Below are 20,631 nucleotides of genomic sequence, written 5' to 3'. Positions count from 1 at the left end.
GACTGTGCAACAGAAGTCATATTTCATGTATTTAAGTGAATAAGATTTTTTTTTTTTCAAAACAAATGTATCCATTGTTTGAAATGCACAGAAACTCACAATGGTTATAAAAGGCACCATGTTAACTTCGGGAGAACTTTATTACCTCTATGTACATCTCCCACATCTAGCAATGCCCATTAGAAGTCTACTGATTTGTCACTGTAGAGGGTTCATCAATATGTGGCTTCCATTTTGATTGACTACATGGATTAAAATAATTGCCCTTGCTTTCAAGCTAGCCCTTATAAATGTCCTTTCTTCCATCATAGTCGACTTGAAGCTTTATGAATGATGCTACTACATCTAAGAGCAAATTCATTAAAAGTGATGAGGCCATCTGGAAACATCCATTCACTGAGTGTTCTTCATTTGGATGCAAGATATGACACAAGATACTTGAATTTGCTGTTGAAAACACATTTTGAGTCCGCAGCATTGCGATGAAATGCATATAAGTGACTAAAATAAGCCACCATATGTCCCAAAGATCTAAATATATAAAATGTTATAGTTGCATGTTTAGCCCCATTATACCTTTGTATATTGTAAAATATGAAATCAGGTTTTCCACTACTTTTCTCTAGCAAGGCGTTCTTTAAATGTATACTTCTATCCAATTGTTCCTGAGACATCTTGAATGCCTGTCAATGACAGTTCAAAGTTGCATTTTCTTCTAGGCTACAGCTGTTTTTTCCACCAGGTATAAGCCCTTTGTATTCCATGTTGTTCAGATGTATATATTTAGACTAATAGGAGTAATGGACAGTTAGGTAAAAAAATAATGATAAACAAAGGGATGGTATGAGGAATACATTGTGCAGTTCTATATGAACATCCATGTGTTAAGGCCCCGCATTGTCAACTTTCATCCTTATTCTGGAGTGATTTTCTGTACAAAATCCTTTTTTTTTGCTTTGAAAATAAAAGTTTCACAATACAAAAATGCAGGCAAATTCATCATTCAATTTTAAGAAGACTGAACTTCCTGTTGTGACGTCGGCTTTCTTAGTAACGACAGCCATGATATTTTTTGCAGTTTGGAGAGGCTGGGTCCTGTGGATGCCTGAGATCCAATTGTTCTGAACCAGTGATTTTATTTCATCACAGCATATTCATATTCTTATATGAAAGGTACTAAAAAAAAATAAAATTAAAGGTGGTTAATAATGTAACGTAAAAAATAAGAAAACAATTATGCCTGGACACAAAATAGTTAAAGGAGAAGTCCAACCATCTTTAAAATCTAGCGGCTGGCAGTGGCAGGGGGGAATTTGAGCAGGAGTACAAACTTACCTCTTCCCGTGCCTGTGGTGAGTGTCAGGATCGGCCTCAGGACCCCTGCCAGAAGGAATTTTCCCCTGAGTCGTGACGAAAATGCCTGTCCTGGCTGATGGACTGGCCGCTCAGCCAATCAGTGACTGGAGCCGCATCCCACCCCAATCACTGACTGGTTGAGCAGCTAGTCCATCAGCCGTGTAGTGACGCTGACCTCAGGCACAGGGAGAGGTAAGTTCATACTCCTTATCAAATTACACCCTGCCCCAGCTGCCAGATTTTAAAGATAGCCAGACTTCTCCTTTAAATATCAATGTACTAAAGATGTACTCAAGCCATCTAAACTAAAGGGAAAGTACTAACAATAAATATTTTTTTCAATAAGGTCAAATAATCTACAAAGAAAAAATGTTAGCTAGTCAAGCCTAATATTTTCTTCTAATAGCATTCTTTGTCAACCATATAGAAAGAAATAGTGCATAAAGGTTCTAAAATGCACAGGGTCTGTGATTGTGGCATTGTTGTGCATATCAGCCCTATTATGTATAAGCAACTGCACACACACACACACACACACACACACATACGTAGCTACAAAGATTTGATTACCTGAGAAAATCTGGTGCTTTAGAAATCATATTCTCAAAGTCTGCAAATGCCAGTTTTCCATCACCATCCATATCTGCCTCCTCAATAACCTTCTCACAAACCAGTGTCACCTCTTCCTCCTCAAGTTCTTCTCGTGTCAGCCTATTGAGAGTTTTCTCCAAATCAGATTTACATATAAAGTTATCTGTGTTGAAATCTATACGCAAAACAGAACAAATATCACGTTTAATATTTTAATATTTTGAGGCGATGCTGCAAAGTGAGATTAAAGGGATTCTTTGAAGACTGACTATAAACATTTTTGCTAATACATTGCAAGTTATATTACTTTTTAATAACTATGTTTTTTTTTTTTTTTTTTTTTTACATATAAACTTGTGACTGGCAGCAGTACTACCACCAATGTTTGTGTCGAGAACAGAGGCTGCTAGGCAAAAGAATATACTGGAAGGGTCCCTTCTCTGTATCGTGCTGTTTAGCAGCTCTACAACAGAGCTGGGCATCGGGAACTGCAGAGTTAGGATAGCCCTAAAGTCAGGATTAGGATAGCCCTGCCGTTCCTGACACAAATGTTGATAGCTGGAGAGGGGGCCGTGTCATCACTCACTGCTGCAGGTCACCAGAAGTCTATATGTAAATAAAAAACAATACTTTTTTTTAAAGTAATATAACTTTATTAAAGCAATGTATTAAATACTAATTTTAGTCTCCATAGTAATCTTTTAATAATATATGCACAAGCCAAAAAGACAGAAATGGCTGCACATCGCACCCATGGCTGACACGAAAGCTTATTCAGCTACATTCAAAACCAACATCAGAAGTTAGTATATAATTTGGCCAAACCATATTGCCTCATGTACCATGTGCAGGTCTTCTGATACACATCAGAACACCTGCACGTGGTACATGAGGCAATATGGTTTTGCCAAATTATATACTAACTTCTGATGTTGGTTTTAAATGTAGCTGAATAAGCTTTCGTGTCAGTCATTGGTGCGATGTGCAGCCATTTCTGTATTTTTGGCTTGTGCACTTTTAATAATATATCCAGTATGATGTAGAATGAAAATTGTATAAAGTATAATAAAATATAGGTATATACTTATATACTGGTTATAATCAGTAATATTAACAACAACAAGGTTCACACTGCTTTCTTGTTTCTGTTTAACATATACATTAAAAAAAGGAAAAATAACAGAAGGTGAAAACATTTCCCAAATTAAAAAAAAAGAAAAACAAAACGTATCAGTTTTTTTAATGTACACAAATGTGTGGTTGACTTTGTTTTTTTTTGACTTGTTTGTGCAGCATTTCTGAAATGATATTCAATGTAAATCACTGATTTGGAGCGATAAAAAAGAAACCCCAATGATATATTTCATACTTTCATATAATTTCTCAATACTGTGTGTTTTTCTAGAAATGCCATTGGCTCTTATATGTGTCACTCAGTATCTATTCAAGTTACACTTGTTCCAGTAATGCCTTGTCTGTTTTTTTGGATTGTGGTCATGTTCCCCAACTCTGCTTTTTTTCCACTTCTACTCAACAAGTTGTGATTTTTTTCTCTACTTTATATTTTTATAGACTTGAAATGTTACCCTGAATCCCATGTGACATGTCCTATTTTTAAATGTAAAGACACAGCTATACATCAGTATATCATGCTATATATAAATTACCATAAATCTTAAAGGCATAGATTGCTTTGAGCTCACGGGGAGCCATCTCGCTCATCACAGAGAACATATCCACAAAGTCATTGAAGCTAAGGTTCCCTTCCCCATCTTCAGAAAAAGCCTGTACAATTCTTTCCTTGAAAGGATTTTCCTGGAACAAAAGTAAAAGGTCATTTAGGCTGAACTGATGGTATGATACAGGTCTTCCTAATTCAGTTTCCTAAAATCATACCTTTTTTCAAAAGATTTAAATTCCTGATTGAGGAAAGGTAAGAGAAAGGAAGGAAAGAAAAGGAAAGGCCAAAGATGATTTAAAGGGGATGTGTCAAGTTTAAAAAAAATAAATAAATAAATTTTGAGTTGAAATAGATTTTTTTTCTATAATTTAAAAAAAGTTTTTTGTTAATTCACTTATAAGAAAATAAAAAAAATATATTTTTTTTTGTATTTTCCACTGTTGACCAGCAGAGGGAGCTAACATGGGAATCTGGTGAAGGCAAAGCAACCTGTAAGTTGACTGCTTCACATTTCACCTCGCCCCTCTCCCTGCTGGTGACCTCACTTCTCCCTCTTGTGTGCAAAAGAAGGGGGAGTGAGTTGTTATATACCACTGTGTGGTGCTAGGAAACTACAGCTGCCACAGAGTATAAGTTTACTCTGATGTTCTGCTGTGGTTATTCAATTGTTATTTTGCAGGTGGAAAATCTGCAGTATATTACAGTGCCACAAGTTACATTTTAACTGCATGTTGCAGTAAAATCTGCACCACAATTGACCCACTGTGCAGAATTTAAATTTGCAGTTAGTGTGTCACAAAAATATTACAATTTTTTAATGTTTTTTTACCCTCCTCACATTCTAACACCCATAATATTATTTTTACATCTAAAGAGCCGTGGGGGGCATATTTTGGCAGACAACTTATTGGCATTCTTCATTTTACCATATGATGCAACACAAAATCAGAAAAAAAATTGAAATAAAAAATTGCTTAAAAACTATAACAGGGCCACTAATCGGTCTCTCTGTCTGGCAATCATCCTTGCAGTGGAAACAATGGAGCCCCATAATAGAGAGGCCGGGGTTTTCTCCCACTAAGGGCGGGTTGGCTCGCGTCCCGTGCTTCACCCCCGACCGGTGCCCGCGAATAGAACAGCGCTGTACGTGGGAACTGGGTTGTGGCTCAAAAAATGGACCGCATTACTAGCTTCCCTGCGCCAGCGCTGTTCTATCTATGTGCAAGACTTAAAGCGAATGTACTGATGGTACATTTGCTTTAACACACTTGACAGCTTTTATCTCTATCATTCCTGAAGGTGTGATTTCCCTGCCCCAGTATGAGCTACCTCTCTGCTCCTGTCAGCTTCTGTATCAGACAGACAGCACCTCCTCCTCCTGCTGCCCGGACTCCATATCAGATCAGTCACAGCCCAAACAGGAGGGGCAGAGGGCTGCTCATGCAGGCTGCTGTGTGCCTGCTCAGGTTAGTGGTCACTGTGCAGGTACCCCAGGGGCTCCAGAACAATGGCGTCTGACTCCCTCTGCATGTGAGCTCTGAGCCGCTCATGTCAGCTCTCATCCACACTGTAGCAGTCCAGACGGGAGGCATCTAATAGCTCATATGTACTGTGGGCTGCCATTAAGCAACTGTGTGTGTCTGTGTGAGTCTGGCTATTTTTTAAGATATTAATTAAATAACACAAAATAAAAAAAAATAAAAATTATGACACATTTACTTTAAATAATAATAATTACAGCGATATAGGGAGATGTCCTTCTGTTTATAAAAATAGGAGCATCCGTGCGCGCCCGCATCAGAACTTCCCACTGCACACAATGGAGCGAGCGTCCGGAGCCGCACGCCCCATTGTGTGCACTGACAGGGTTTTCTGCGGCCGCTATTCAATGAACATGTCAATTTTCTGCGGCCGATGGAATCCCGGCCGGAGCATATACAGTACGTGAATACGCTCCGGCCGGGATTCCATTCATTCACGAAACAACATATCCTTTGCATAAATCACAGCCGTTGTTGCAAATTGTAACAACAGCTGTGATTTATGCAAAAGATACGTTGTGTGAACATGGCCTAAAAGGCAATAGGTGTCACAGTGGTATTTATGTTTCTATGAGCCACTTTCCATGCGTCAGCAGAGTAATCCCAAAAAGGCACATCTATCAATGTGTGACACTTCTCTTTCCATCATTTACATGACTGATCAAACAAAGGATGCAACTCTTTCATCAATACCCCATAATATTTATCTTTCTTTCCATTCATTTTCTGCTTGGTTACACATTAGCTTCTCAGCTGATTTTCGTACTGGTGGACATTCTCAGCATTATATGGTACAGAACCGCCACCCTTTAGTCAATATTTATTGTCTTAAGCTCTAGTGCTAAATATCCATACATAATGGTATAACTAGCGTATCAAAGTCTATATAAGAAGACCTTTTGTGGAAATGGTATGTAAAACGTTAACAAATCTGTGACATGCAATACCATTCATGGACACGTTATAGAGTTACACTGTAGTTCCTGAAACTACATAGTGAGATTAGTTCAGCAATAAACCCTTATATTCGGCAAATCGCATGATTTTAACATTCCTTTTTATGGCATTCAGTCATGTTTCAGCAGGAAACTCTCACCATCAGTTCAGGCATATTAATGATAAGTTGCATGGGTAGTTTGACATCAGGGTCGTCGGTATAATCCATTGGAACAATATTAGGAGCCAGTTCATAGAACCTTCCGTGTAACCTGCAAAAAACGATAAACATCAGACATCATTAAACAGTATATGTCAAATGGTTATAACCTAGGAAGGATCTCAAAATCCCAGAAAGCTATTGCCAGTAGGAAGAAAGGCCATAAAACTATGATCCTGTGTATCCCCCTAACAGGACTATTTATCTTACATAATGGAGCCGATGTCAGATGTCTTCTCAACACAGCCTCCCACCTAGTAGATGCCAATAACAATGAATTGCTGTCTATTCATCTAATTGTCATGTCCCGGCAGATGTAAGAATGTGTCCTTGGATATATAGTACATGTTATCAACCTAGCAGTGACCTAGTAGAAGCATGGCGTGCCCAGAAGGAAAAGAAGTATCTGTACGAGGATTTTTGAGATTGCTGTAGTATTTTGTAGTCACATGAATTCTGCAGATCAATAATACAGTAAAATAATAATAATCATATATACATAAAGATGGCAGAATGATCGATATTAGCGTGGGTTCACACTGAGAAATAGGCGAGGAATTGAAGAGGAATCTGCTCCTATTTCCACTTGAAACTCCTACCACAACATATCAACAGAGCAATGTCCCATTGTGTTCAATGGAATTTCCACTCTTGTTGTTCACACTGCAGAATTTCCGAGCAGAATTTTCTGCCGCAGATCCGCTTGACATGTCAACTCTTCGGACGGATTCTGCTAGAGAAATCCTATAGAAGTCAATAGGGGTTTAAATTCAATGCCGCTCAAATTCTGCATTGGGCCCCTCAGGGACTGAGTGGAGAGGAGCATAGCCTATGCTCCTGCCAAATTTAACATTTAACGGCCAACTTAATACATGGTTAATAAAACATGATATTTAAAGCTTTTAGTTTTCGGAGGGCTAATAAACATCATGCTGATATAGCTTGGAATTGCTACCATAGAAAGGTGCACATGACTGCTACTGGGACTGTGAGAGAAGTGGGCCAAGCACTGAACTGCTTTGTCTACTTGCTGTGACACCAAATCTACCTGTAGCCACCACTAGGCATAACTAACTGCTTACAAGTGTATGCAGCTTTCACTGAATATAATACTAGCTGTATAAATCTATATGCAATTAGATTTCCTAGTATACAGTCAAAATAATGTAATTTATTATCAGGTCAGAAAAACAGAGCTATACGTGTATGATAGTTACTAATATTCTATGAGTCAAAATTGGGATATTTAAGTCTTGATCTTGAGACTGCTGCTAAAACACCAGAGAATTCCCCCAAAATGCCCACTTTTGGGTGGGTTTACATCAGTGCTTCTCAATTCCAGTCCTCAGGCCTCACCAACAGGTCATGGTTTGAGGATATCCTTAGTATTTCACATGTGATATAATTATACTCATCAGGTGCATCAGGTATTATCACAGGTGTTCTTTGTATGGGAAATCCTCAAAACATGACCTGTTGGTGAGGCCTGAGGACTGGAATTGAGAAGAACATAATCCACGCCACTTTTTTTCACAGAATTGACCTGTTGGCAAGGAGGTAATATATTTAATATTATTCAGCAGAGTATTTTAAAAATAAAGTTTAACTGTGGCCATTTATTTTAATAAAGGTATAGCAAATTTGGAGGAGTACTAAGTGGGCAGTAAAGCTTTGTCAATGCACCCTATGATTTCTGTAAAGAAATCAACGTCTGGTTGTTACTTACCGGAGAATCTCTTTGCGTGTAAAAAAAGTGCAGTCCTAAAAAAAAAAAAAAGTTTGCATTAATTTACAAAAGAAAAAAAAAATCAACAATAAACAAGATGACAGAGCACATCTTGAGGACAGAGCTTATCTCTATCGCTTCCCATTGCTCTCGCTGTTAGTTATTCCAGTTCTGGCTGCTCTCTTAATCTGCCAGTTTCTGACAATGTCCAGACCCCCTGCTCTGTGATTGGCTGTGTCGAGAGCAAGAGGTCATTGGTAGCTGCTAGAACAAGGGTGCAACTCAAATCGGAAGATCGGACAGCTATAGCAGCAAGGGAGCAAGGGAGGTAAGTGTGCATTCTGTTTTTGTTTTACTGCATGGGGAGACAGTATACAAAAAAGGTTTCTATTTGCCTAGAAAACCCCTTAAATTCTTCTTCTGATATGTTTTATGCTAAATGATGTAGAATATTCTGTACCACACTTCCTAAGGCTATGTTCACACACTGTTTATTCCTCTTCGTTTAAAATGACATCCGTCGTTTCCCTGTTAGGCCACCTGTCAGTGCAATGACGGCTGTTAGTACATTACTGTAGTTTAGGTGGACTAATCATCCTTTGTGTGTGTCTTTAATTGAAAAGCCATTGAATTTAATAGTAAAAGCGGTAATAGGACGGTGACCTGTGTTTGTACACGAGAAGCAGTACTATTTCTGGACATTATATCACTAGTAATTCTTTGGGCCCTATTACATACACACATTTATCTGACAGATTATTGAAGCCAAAGCCAGGATCAGACTATAAGTAGAGAACAGGTCATAAAGGAAAGACTGAGATTTCTCCTCTTTTCAAATCCATTCATGGCTTTGGCTTCAAAAATCTGTCAGATAAATCTCTCTGTGTAATAGAGAGATTCCTTTTGTCAGGCTATAGCATCTCTCCTACTTATCAATGACATTAATGGATTGCAGTTTGAGATTTAACCCTCTCACTGTCTTTCTGGAGAGATTAATGCTACAATAGCAGCAGGAAGACAGTGAGAGGGTTAGGCTAGGGCTACACTGCAAATTTTTGTAGTGCTACAGGACTGATCTTAACTATTGAGTGATGGTTGTACTCCACTAATTGCATAGAGCTCAGTATATTGCTTTAGACTGAAGCTGTAGCTCGATAGTAGTGTTCAGCGGACCTGTCAAAGTGTTCAGGTTTGGGAACGTTCTCTAAATCTCAACACTCCCTTTTTGATTTCCAAACCCGAACAGTTTGACAGGTCTGCTCAACGCTACTTTATAGTTAAAATCAATCTTGTAAAGCTGCTACAAAAAATTACATTGTAGCCCAGGCCTTAAACCTTTGACTGCAATAAGAGATGGATTATCTGCAGAATCAGTCCGATTCTATATATATCGGGCAGATATAAGATCAGCGACCTTTACACAACAATCATCGGCAGATTGTTGTCTTTCACCATGTTTAAAAATCACTGGCCGACAGCTGATGCGAGGGTAAAGAAAAAAATAAGGACATATACTTACCTGTCCACATTCCCTCGATGGCCATCTGCCTTGTTTCGGTGATTCCCCACCCACCACAGCTGCCTCTGGCACTTCTCAACCAAGGTTATCCTTTCTATGAAGGTACCCAGCTTTCCCAGAGGAGAGCACAGATAATAAAGCAGTCACAACAAGCATTGTGTTCATTGTTTGGACAGCATACGCATAAGCAACAGGGAAATAACTGTTACAGACAGAGGTGTCACTAGAGAGTATCATGTCAGACTGGAAAGAATAAATCACTTCCTGTAGGACATACAGCAGATGATAAGTACTGATAAGTACTTTTTTTTAATAGAAGTAATTTACAAATCTGCACAGTGTTCGAACGAAAAGTCCCTTCCAAAATTTTGTTTGGTATCAGAACATAATCAGGAGAGATAACTGTCAGCTGAAATATTGTTCAGCTGAGAGTTATTGAGGTGTTTGGACACCTAGATTACAGGAGCAGGGATTCTCGTCGAAATAACTGGAATCCCTGCTCTGAATGGGTGTTCCCTGCAGGGGAGGCTGTAAATTCGCTCATTCGTACCCCTGACCTATACTTGCTGCATCCTTATTGCATTAGAAGATGCAGTTCCCACAATTTTGGACTTGAATATTATTGCCACAATAGCCATAGCATGGATGTTAATTTATACAGTAGATAGACTGCAGCGAAGAATGTGCTGGGGTCTAATGGCAATGGAAGGACTGGGAAAAAAAAGTCACAAAAAAGTTTCTTTTCTTTTTATTGTGGAGTAACATCCTTCCTTCTAAATTCTCATATAGAAAAACATTTGTTATTATTATGTCTAGGATGGGTTCACGCACAGTATATTTCAGGCAGTATTTGGTCCTCATCTCAGGTCCTCATAGCAACCAAAACCAGGAGTGGATTGAAAACACAGAAAGGATCTGTCCACACAATGTTGTAATTAAGTGGATGGGCGTCATTTAATGGCAAATATTTGCTGTTATTTTAAAACAAAGGCCGTTGTATTGAAATAATGGCAGTTATTTACCGTTATATGGCGGCCATCCACTCAATTTCAACATTGTGTGAACAGAGCCTTTCTGTGTTTTCAATCCACTCCTGGTTTTGGTTGCTATGAGGACCTGACATGAGGACCAAATACTGCCTGAAATATACTGTGTGTGAACCCTGCCTAAAAAGTGAATTATGAGGAGGTTTATCACACGTATACAGACGCAAGTGCATTTAGGGACAAGAGCTATGGCTCACTGCACTGTATCTGAGTCAGACAGGAAGAAGGGATTTGTGAATGATGAAAATATGGATTTATTGCTCATTTCTTTCCAAATTCCCTTCTCTTTGTAATGACCCTTTCCAAAAATCCAAGAAATGAAATGCATGCAGTGCAACAGGAACTCCCAGTGACCTTACAAGCAGCAGTGCGTTAATCTCAGCACAATCATACAGAGATGCCATCACTTCCATTCCCAGAATGAATGTGCTGCAACTGTAAAACTGGTCAAAAGGAGCTCACAATATTCCAGCAACTTATTAATGCTGACAAAGTCATGATTCACTGGTATGTGACCATGGGAGAGGACTTACTTAGCCTTAACCCTTTGAGGACCAGGCCCAAAATGACCCAGTGGACCGCGCAAATTTTGATCTTAGTGTTTCTGTTTTTCCCTCCTCCCCTTCTAAGAGCTCTAGCACTCTCAGTTTTCTATCTACAGGGCCATGTAATGGCTTGTTTGTTACAGGAATAGTTGTACTTTGTAATAGCGACTTTCATTTTACCATAACATGTATGATGGAATTCCAAATATATTATTTATGAAGATATAAATGGGTGAAATCGTAAAAAAAAAAGAATGCAATATGGTAACGTTTGGGGGGTTCCTGTGTCTACATAATGCACTATATGGTAAAAGTGACATGATACCGTTATTCTATAAGTCAGTCCGAACACAACCATATGCAGGTTAATTATAAGGCTGCGTTCACACTACGTATATTTCAGTCAGTATTGCAACCAAAACCAGGAGAGGATTAAAAAACACAGAAAGGATCTGTCCACACAATGTTGAAATTGAGTGGATGGCCGCCATATAACAGTAAATAACGGCCATTATTTCAATATAACAGCCGTTGTTCTAAAATAACAGCAAATATTTGCCATTAAATGGCGGCCATCCACTCAATGTCAACATTGTGTGAACAGATCCTTTCTCTGTTTTTAATTCACTCCTGGTTTTGGTTGCAATACTGACTGAAATATACTGACTGAAATATACATATACTGACTGAAATATACGTAGTGTGAACGCAGCCATACACAGATTCTCTAATGTTATATATATTTTTTTAATGAAATCCTTTTTTTTGTCAATTAAATATTAATAAAATGGGCCTATTGTGACGCTTATAACAGTTTTATTTTTTTCACCTACGGGGCTGTATGGGGCGTCCGCCATGATCTCTAGTTTTTATTAATACCATATTTGTGAAGATCAGACTTTTTGATCACTCTTTATTGATTTTTTTTATATATAATGTAACATAAAATCGGTAATCCGCGCACTTTTTTCCCTTTTTCGTCTACGCCGTTCGCAATGACGCTTGTTATATTTTAATAGATCGGACAATTACGCACTCTACGGTATATTATATGTTTATCTATTTATTTATATGAAAGGTGATTTCAGCTTTTATTGGGGGAGGGGTTTTGGGGTAGTGTAATAATGTTTTGAACTTTTTTTTTTTTTACACATTTGAAGTCCCTTTGGGGGACTTTTACATACACTAGTTTGATTGTACACACTGATCACTGCTATGCCATAGGCATAGCATTGATCAGTGTGATCGGCGATCTGCTCATTGAGCTTGCCTGTGCAGGCTCAGTGTAGCAGATCGCCGATCGGACCGCACGGAGGCAGGTGAGAGACCTCCGGCGGGGCCCCAATCGGTAAGTGACAGGGGACTCCCCTGTCACTTACACTCAAACGCCACGGCCGCGCCGTTTAAGGAGTTAATGACACGCGGCAGCGCGATCGCTGCAGCGTGTCATTACCGGTGAGGTCCCGGCTGCTCACTGCAGCCGTCCCCCACCTCCTATGAAGCGCGCTCCGCTCCGGAGCACGCTTCATAGCGGGAGAACCACCCAGGACGTACAGTTACGTCCAGGGTCGTCTGGTGACAGACTTCCATGACGTAACTGTATGTCCAGGGTTGTCTAAGGGTTAAAGTGTCACTGTCATTTTTTTTTTTTTTTTTTTTTTTTGCAGAAATCAATAGTACGGGTGATTTTATGAAACTTTGTAATTGGGTTTATTAGGCAAATATGCCATTATCTGCATTCAAAAAGACTTTCTCCAGGTCCCCCCCTCCCTTCCTCTCTCTAATTCACTGCTCAATATCAGGAAATCTCGACTAGTTTACATCAGTCGTGCCCTGTCTGTTCCTACGCTGGAGCAGGAGAGATAGGTGCATGTTTTTCTGTTTAGCCACCTCCTCCCCGGCACCTTTGGAAAAAATGCCAGACACAAGACTTCCCTTTGAAACCTTTGGTTCTTCCCTCAGCAGCCAATTACACCTAGGTTTTATTTTACCAATGCTTGTTAATCTATAAAACCTGAGCTGTGATTGGTTGTTATGTGAAAAACCTGACAATTTCAGGCAGCTTGGTAAATCTATGCCAGTATTTCCAATAGTGTCAATAGTCCAGGCGATTTTAAGAAACTTTGTAATTGGGTTTATTAGGTAAATATGCCATTATCTGCATTCAAAAAGCCTTTCCCCAGGTCCCCCCCTTCCTCTCTCTAATTCACTGCTCATTATCAGGAAATCTCGACTAGTTTACATCAGTGATGCCCTGTCTGTTCTATGTAGAGGGGAGGGGGAGGAGGGAGATTCGTCGCCAGCAGAGAACAAAGGATTACACAGTGGGAGCTGTGTGAAAGCAGGTATTCAGAGGTCAGAGAGTCAGTGCTGACTTCAGAGGAGATAGCCAGTGATGTATCTGTAAATTAACTCTTTGTTGTCCTGTTTTGGTGCCTCATCTCCCTCCACCTCTCCCCTCTCCATTGAAAACCATGAAGACGGGGGGAGAGCTTCAAACTGCTTTTTCATGATAAAAATGCATTTTTCGGCTAATAAACCCAATTACAAAGTTTCTTAAAATCGCCTGTACTATTGACACTATTGGAAATACTGGCATAGATTTACCAAGCTGCCTGAAACTGTCAGGTTTTTCCCATAACAACCAATCACACCTCAGGTTTTATAGATTAACAAGCATTGGTAAAATAAAACCTAGGTGTGATTGGCTGCTGAGGGAAGAACCAAAGGTTTCAAAGGAAAGTCTTGTGTCTGGCATTTTTTTCAAAGGTGCCGGGGAGGAGGTGGCTGAACAGAACCTGCATGCACCTACCTCTCCTGCTCCAGCGCAGGGGTCCGCTGTCCCCCGCTCCGGTTCTCGGTCTCCCAGACACTTCCTGGTCTGAGCGGGGACCCGAGTCCTGCTATGATTTAGAAATCTGCCAAGCATTGTCACCCATTTTGTGCCCCCAAGAATTTTACTCTTCTTCTGCAGGGAATAGAAGCAAATGCAATGCCACCTTTCATCTGCTAAGGTGATGCACCCTTTGAGATTGCACAGGTTGCACGCCCCAGCTCTTTCCTAAGGAGCTAAAACTTTACCAGGACCTGGTAGAGTCAAGTACAGGCCTCTACACTGCTGCTGCTGGGGCTGTGGGGGACACAGCAGTGTGGTATACTTAACTGTCCAAATCCACCGCACCTGCCGGTTCCCAGGCTGCCCACTCTCCACCGATGTCAACATTTTCACGACTTCTGCTGTCTCTGCTAAATAACCATTCCCTGTGGGAATAGCACATCAGTGGATGAAAGTGATGCCAGCAGCAGAGAGAAGGCAGTTTGGGAACCGGCAGCTGTTGTGTAATGGGACAGGTAAGTATGCCACAGTGTTGTTTTACCCACAGCAGTGTAGATTGTTTTTTTTATGCAGGAACATACCCCTTTAACACAGGTTAGCATATTAGGTGGTTTGGTATACAGAGAGTGGTACTATAGTCCTTGGTGCACAGATCTGCAAACCTGCCATCCCCTCTTCATAAATATACATTCTGTGTTCTGCAGTAATGTGCTGTAAAACTTCAATCTCGTCACTTACCATCACTTTTCGGCGTTAGCCTTTTTCACCTGTCTAAGGCTGTAAAAAGGCTAACACTGAAAAAGGCTAACACCAAAACGTCCTGTTGTACTTGTGATGAACATGAAAATTTCTACAATAAAATTATGAAGCAGTGATGGTGAGTGCCGAGATTGAACTTTTACAGTATTGCTGGAACTTTTTTCCTACTATGTGCACCACCCATAGACACAGTAGTGCAGTCTAAAGACTTTTTTTCTTCCTGCAGTAATGTGCGTCTGAATGACATCAATGCAGAGCAACACCTGAATATTCATGTAGAAGGGCAGGCTGATCAGTGTACCAAGGGCTGTGGCCCCATCCCCAGTGCACCAAACCACATAACCACATTAACATGTTAATAGAACAGAGCATTGCAGGAAAACGGTAAAGGAAACTAGAAAACATAAATAATAACTACCTTCATCTTCAGCGTTCCCTGCTCTATCACAATATAACAACAGGTTGGACTAACCTGCTGTTAAAGCGACTCTGTACCCCCCCCCCCCCCCCCAAACCACTTGTAACTTCGGATAGCTGCTTTTAATCCAAGATCTGTCCTGGGGTCCTGTTGCAGGTGATGCAGTTATTGTCCTAAAAAAATACTTTTAAACTTGAAGCCCCGTGCCAAACGGGAGTATCTGTGCCCTAACTTGGCACCACCCCTCCGTCCCTCCTCCCCACCCTCTTCATCATTATTAGGAATGCTCCAGGCAGATTGCCTCCTATTCCCCACCTGTGGCAGCTCGGCACATGGGCTGGATCGTTAAGGACCTGTGCAGTGTTCAGCATGTAGAAAATGTTTCAGTGGCATTCCTAATGATGTAGAGGGTGGGGAGGAGGGAGGGAGGGGTGGTGCAAAGTTAGGGCACAGATACTCCCGTTGGGCACGGGGCTGCAAGTTTAAAAGTATTTTTTAGGACAATAATTGCATCACCTGCCGAACGGACCACAGGACAGATCTTGGAATAAAAGCAGCTATCCAAAGGTACAAGCGGTTTGGGGGGGTCAGATTGTGGGTACAGAGTCGCTTTAATATCCCTTTAAAGGATCCCTAGGTTTTCAAACAGGGCCAAAAAATGTCAATCTTTCTCTTTTTTTAGGATCTGTTTTTTTTTCCAACAGGACAAATAAATAGATGTTCTCTTTGTCCAACTTTTGTACAGTGCAAATCTAAGGGGAGGAGATATGTCAAGAAATAAAAAAATGGAGTGTGTACATAGCCTCATCAAGAATAAACATTTTACCAACACAGCAGACAACATCATGTGAACATGTAGCCACAGCTGTTTCTGAATGTAATTGTGCCTTGAAATATTGTACATGAGACCACAAAAAAAAAATGCTGCAGTTTTACTGCAAATAGGCAAGATGTGTAAAATACCTAAGTTTCATAAGTATATCTTTTGTAAGTATATATTTGGGTTATTAGCAAAATATTTTATACTTACATTATAATCCCTTATGGACGGGGACTTCTCTATGTCTCATTATTTATTCATATGATGTTGTAAATAATTAATAATATTGTAGTAAGTAGCATTTTGATTACAGGAAATATATAAAGTCTAACTGACAATGCCACAAGTCACAAAAACGTATAAAAACTAGTGCCTAATCGCACTGTGTGACTCAGTCCTAAAACCAAGACACCCAGCTTGGTATCCAATATAACGTATTCATATAAAGCAGGAAAGACTCTCAGTTGCAAAATAATTCACTTCTTGTATTCAAAAAATATTTACATAAATATAACAAGTCCAAGTTTGGATATCTGGCGTCCAGTTCACTGTGGTGACTTATTTTTTTGTACTTGTTATATTTATGTGAATATTTTTCAACTGAGCGTTGTCTGTCCTGCTTTATATGAATGCCACAATTCAAACAAGAAAGGCTTGATCAAAATCAAGAGGGATCTGCACAGCATTTAAAGGTCTCCTTTAAGAGAAATGCGCCAAACATAGTCACAGTTAGTATATGTTTAGCCCATTGATGGGCCCATCAGCAACACATTATGGTGCATCCTTTTTTGACAATTTGCCAACATACAGCCTGATAGAGGCTTATAAACATAAATTTAATGTAGTCTAAGCGGTATCAGCATTTTACAGCGCCTTATTGCAAAATGAAAAAATTATGAAACCAAGTATGAGATTTAAAGGGGGTATTCCGATGTTCTAAAACAATGGCTCTAGTGCTTGAGCTGGTGAAAAAAGAAAAGATACTTACCTACTCCTGGTCCTCTGTGAATACAGCAGCAGCTACTGTACCTTTGTAGCTTCCTCCGGTTTCCAGGTGCTCCTCCTTTCTGCCCTGTTCAAAGTCAAGAGTTTAGAGAAGGACCTGCCTATCCAGCCAGGGCCGGTTTTAGACTAGATGTGGCCCTGGGCAAAGTTAAAGGTGGGGCCCCAAATGCTGAAATATTTTAGCAACAATTTAAGGTCCCCATACATGTTACTCTTTTGTTGGTGGTACCTGTTGCTCCTGGTGGGTTCGGCCATCAGCGTAAGGTGTATGGGGCTCTCTGGACAGTCCTCTGACAGATGATATCAGTGGACATAGGGGGTCGAGCTTGATGGAAAATCAACGCCCAACCTCTTTGTTCTCAGAGATAAGCCGGCATCAGATCTGTATGGCTATGGCTTTCCCCTCTCATAGAGAACACAGGAACACTCAGATGTGCCAAATTTCTGTGTATGGGGAGGACGGGACCGGATGGGACAGATAATTGTCAGCTGAAGGATTGTTCAGCCAGCAGTTATTGGAAGTGTACGGCCACTTTTAAGGCCGTATTACACGGCCTGATATTCCGCAGAAGCGAGCGCCAATCTGGTAGAATGGAGCTCACTTAGAGAGCCTACTACATGGCTCTTTTATGATGCAGCAAAAGCTATGGAGGAGATTTATCAAACTGGTGTAAAGAAGAATTGGCTCAGTTGCCCCTAGCAACCAATCAGATTCCACCTACTTAGAATGTGAGTAATGAAAGGTGGAATCTGATTGGTTGCTAGGGGCAACTGAGCCAGTTTCATTTTACACCATGTTTGATAAATTTCCCCCCCTATGTGTATATATACAGTATATCATTAGTGATGTGTGTGCAATCCTTGCTGTATATAGTAAACAATAAAGATATATACTACCTGATTAAGGTCCCCCGGTGTCCTCAGGCCTTGTCTGTGATATATACTACCTGATTATGTTCCCCAGTGTCCTCTCAGAGCGATAGCGTCCTGATTCGGACAATTTTCGCTCCATGTATTAGGGCCCTTACTCAGTTCAGAAGGTTACATGCCGGGACTGCCGCTATATGCCAGGACTGCCGCTACATGTCAGGACTGCAGCTACATTATGGGTCTGCCGCTACATGTCAGGACTGCCGCTACATGTCAGGACTGCCGCTACATGCCGGGACTGCCCCTACATGCCGGGACTGCCGCTACATTATGGGACTGCCCCTACATTATGGGACTGCCCCTACATTATGGGACTGCCCCTACATGGCAGGACTGCCGCTACATTCTGGGACTGCCGCTACATTATGGGACTGCCACTACATGCCAGGACTGCCGCTAGTGGTGTAAACACAAGAACTATTTATATGAATTGCATTAAAAAAATAAAATAAAAAAATCACTATAATCAGGACCAAATATTACCTCCATACCGTTATTGAAGAAAACACACTATATATAGGCCAATATTACCACCACAAAAGTGACCGCCCCATAATGACTTTATATACACTATATACAGACCAATATTACCGCCATAGAGTGACCACCGCATGACTCTTTATATACACTATATACAGACCAATATTACCGCTATAGACTGACCACTGTATAATGAATGACTCTATATACACTGTATACAGACCAATATTATGTGTCTGTAACTCTATGGCTGTACTTTTGGTCTGTATATAGTTTATATATAGAGTCATTATGTGGTGGTCACTGTATGGCGGCAATTTGGCAATATCATTATGTGGTGGTCAATCTATGGCAGTAATGACTATATATACACTATATACCGACCAATATTAATGCCAAAGAGTGACCACCGCATAATGACACTTTATACAGACCAATATTATTGCCAAAGAGTGACCACTGCATAATGACACTTTATACAGACCAATATTATTGCCAAAGAGTGACCACCGCATAATGGCTCTATATACAGACCAATATTACCGCCATAGACTGACCACCACATAATAACTCTATATACAGACCAATATTACTGCCATACAGTGACCACCACATAACTCTATATACACACTATATACAGACCAATATTACCGCCATAGAGTGTCCGCCACATAACTCTATATACACACTATATACAGACCAATATTACCGCCATAGAGTGACCGCCACATAACTCTATATACACACTATATACAGACCAATATTACCGCCATAGATTGACCACTGCATAATGACTCTGTATCCAGACCAATATTATGTGGCGATCACTCTATGGCTGTACTATTGGTCTGTATATAGTGTATATAGTCATTATGTGGTGGTCACTGTATGGTGGTAATATTGGTCTGTATATAGTGTCATTATGTGGTAGTCAATCTATGGCAGTAATGACTATATATACACTATATACAGAGCAATATTAATGCCAAAGAGTGACCGCCACATAATGACTCTATATACAGACCAATATTACCGCCATACAGTGACCACCACCTAAGGACTGAATACCACCTTATTTTTTTTTCTCACCGTATTGCCTTATATACATAGGAGCTGCAGCCAATCAGCGGCCTCAGTGGTCACCTGCAGCAATTACATAGGACTGATGAGGCCAGAGAATGGCTGCAGCTCCTATATACAGTCTATTCACCTCAACACTTGGAGTCAGCAGTGCTAATACACACACACCATTATATATATATATATATATATATATATATATATATATATATACACACACACCATTATATATATATATATATATATATTCACACCATTATATATATATATATATATATATTCACACCATTATATATATATATATATATATATATATATATACACACACACCATTTTATATATATATATATATATATATATATATATATATATATATAATATATATATATATATATATATACACACACACCATTATATATATATATATATATATATATATATATATATATATATTAAAAAAATTGAACACGAGGACGGCACTCCAGTAGTGTATAGTGAGGATTTATTCACCCAATCACAAACAGCTATATATATATATATATATATATATATATATATATATATATATATACACACACACAGCTATATATATATATATATATATATATATATATATATATATATATATATATATATATACACACACACACACACACACACACACACACACTCACACACCCATGAAAACACATTATACAGATACAAACCATCCAGTCCACACACTATACACAGGACATGTAACACACACTACATTCATGCATTATACACCTACATTCATACACATTACACACTACATGTACAGTATACTTACCCCCTCTAGCATGCTGGTTGTAGTGGTGAATCCCCCTCATGTACCTTGCAGCAGCAGCAGGCTGTCATCCTCACCCGGCAGCCCTCTCCTCCATCGTCCCGACAGCTCCACACCAGAGCAGGAAGTCACGTGCAGAGAGGAGCTGGAGGGAGGAGGAGGGGGAGCTACACACACGGAGCAGACACCAGCCCAGCGTCCTGCAGCCTCTGCGTGACCCCTGATGGCAGCAGCCGGGGATCACTGCCAGACGCTGCAGGACGCTGTCTGTGCTCTCCTCTCCTACTGGAACTGCGTTAGGGGGCCCCTGGGGGATGGGGGCCCTGGGCATTTG

General features: G+C 40.0%; 1 protein-coding gene across 3 annotated transcripts in view; it reads right to left on the bottom strand.

Annotated features, from left to right (window-relative positions):
• The window catches only part of CIB2 (calcium and integrin binding family member 2), a 58,293-nt gene continuing 37,662 nt past the window's right edge, over window positions 1-20,631 (bottom strand). For 2 of the 3 annotated variants that reach the window (XM_069980500.1, XM_069980490.1), the window contains 5 exons: window positions 8,052-8,086; window positions 6,266-6,377; window positions 3,615-3,762; window positions 1,927-2,122; window positions 1-1,176 (listed from right to left, as the gene is read on the bottom strand). In XM_069980500.1, coding sequence (XP_069836601.1) covers window positions 1,155-1,176; window positions 1,927-2,122; window positions 3,615-3,762; window positions 6,266-6,377; window positions 8,052-8,086 — 513 coding nt within the window. In that variant the 3' untranslated portion in view covers window positions 1-1,154. Of the gene's footprint in view, window positions 1,177-1,926; window positions 2,123-3,614; window positions 3,763-6,265; window positions 6,378-6,535; window positions 6,587-8,051; window positions 8,087-20,631 lie in introns of those variants that run through there. The other variant, XM_069980508.1, reaches the window with a different exon arrangement.

Source organism: Dendropsophus ebraccatus, chromosome 1 (assembly GCF_027789765.1).
Source record: "Dendropsophus ebraccatus isolate aDenEbr1 chromosome 1, aDenEbr1.pat, whole genome shotgun sequence".
NCBI classification, from domain to species: Eukaryota; Metazoa; Chordata; class Amphibia; order Anura; family Hylidae; genus Dendropsophus; species Dendropsophus ebraccatus.
Note: the sequence above shows the minus strand (reverse complement) of the source record. Positions and strands in the feature narration are given on the sequence as shown.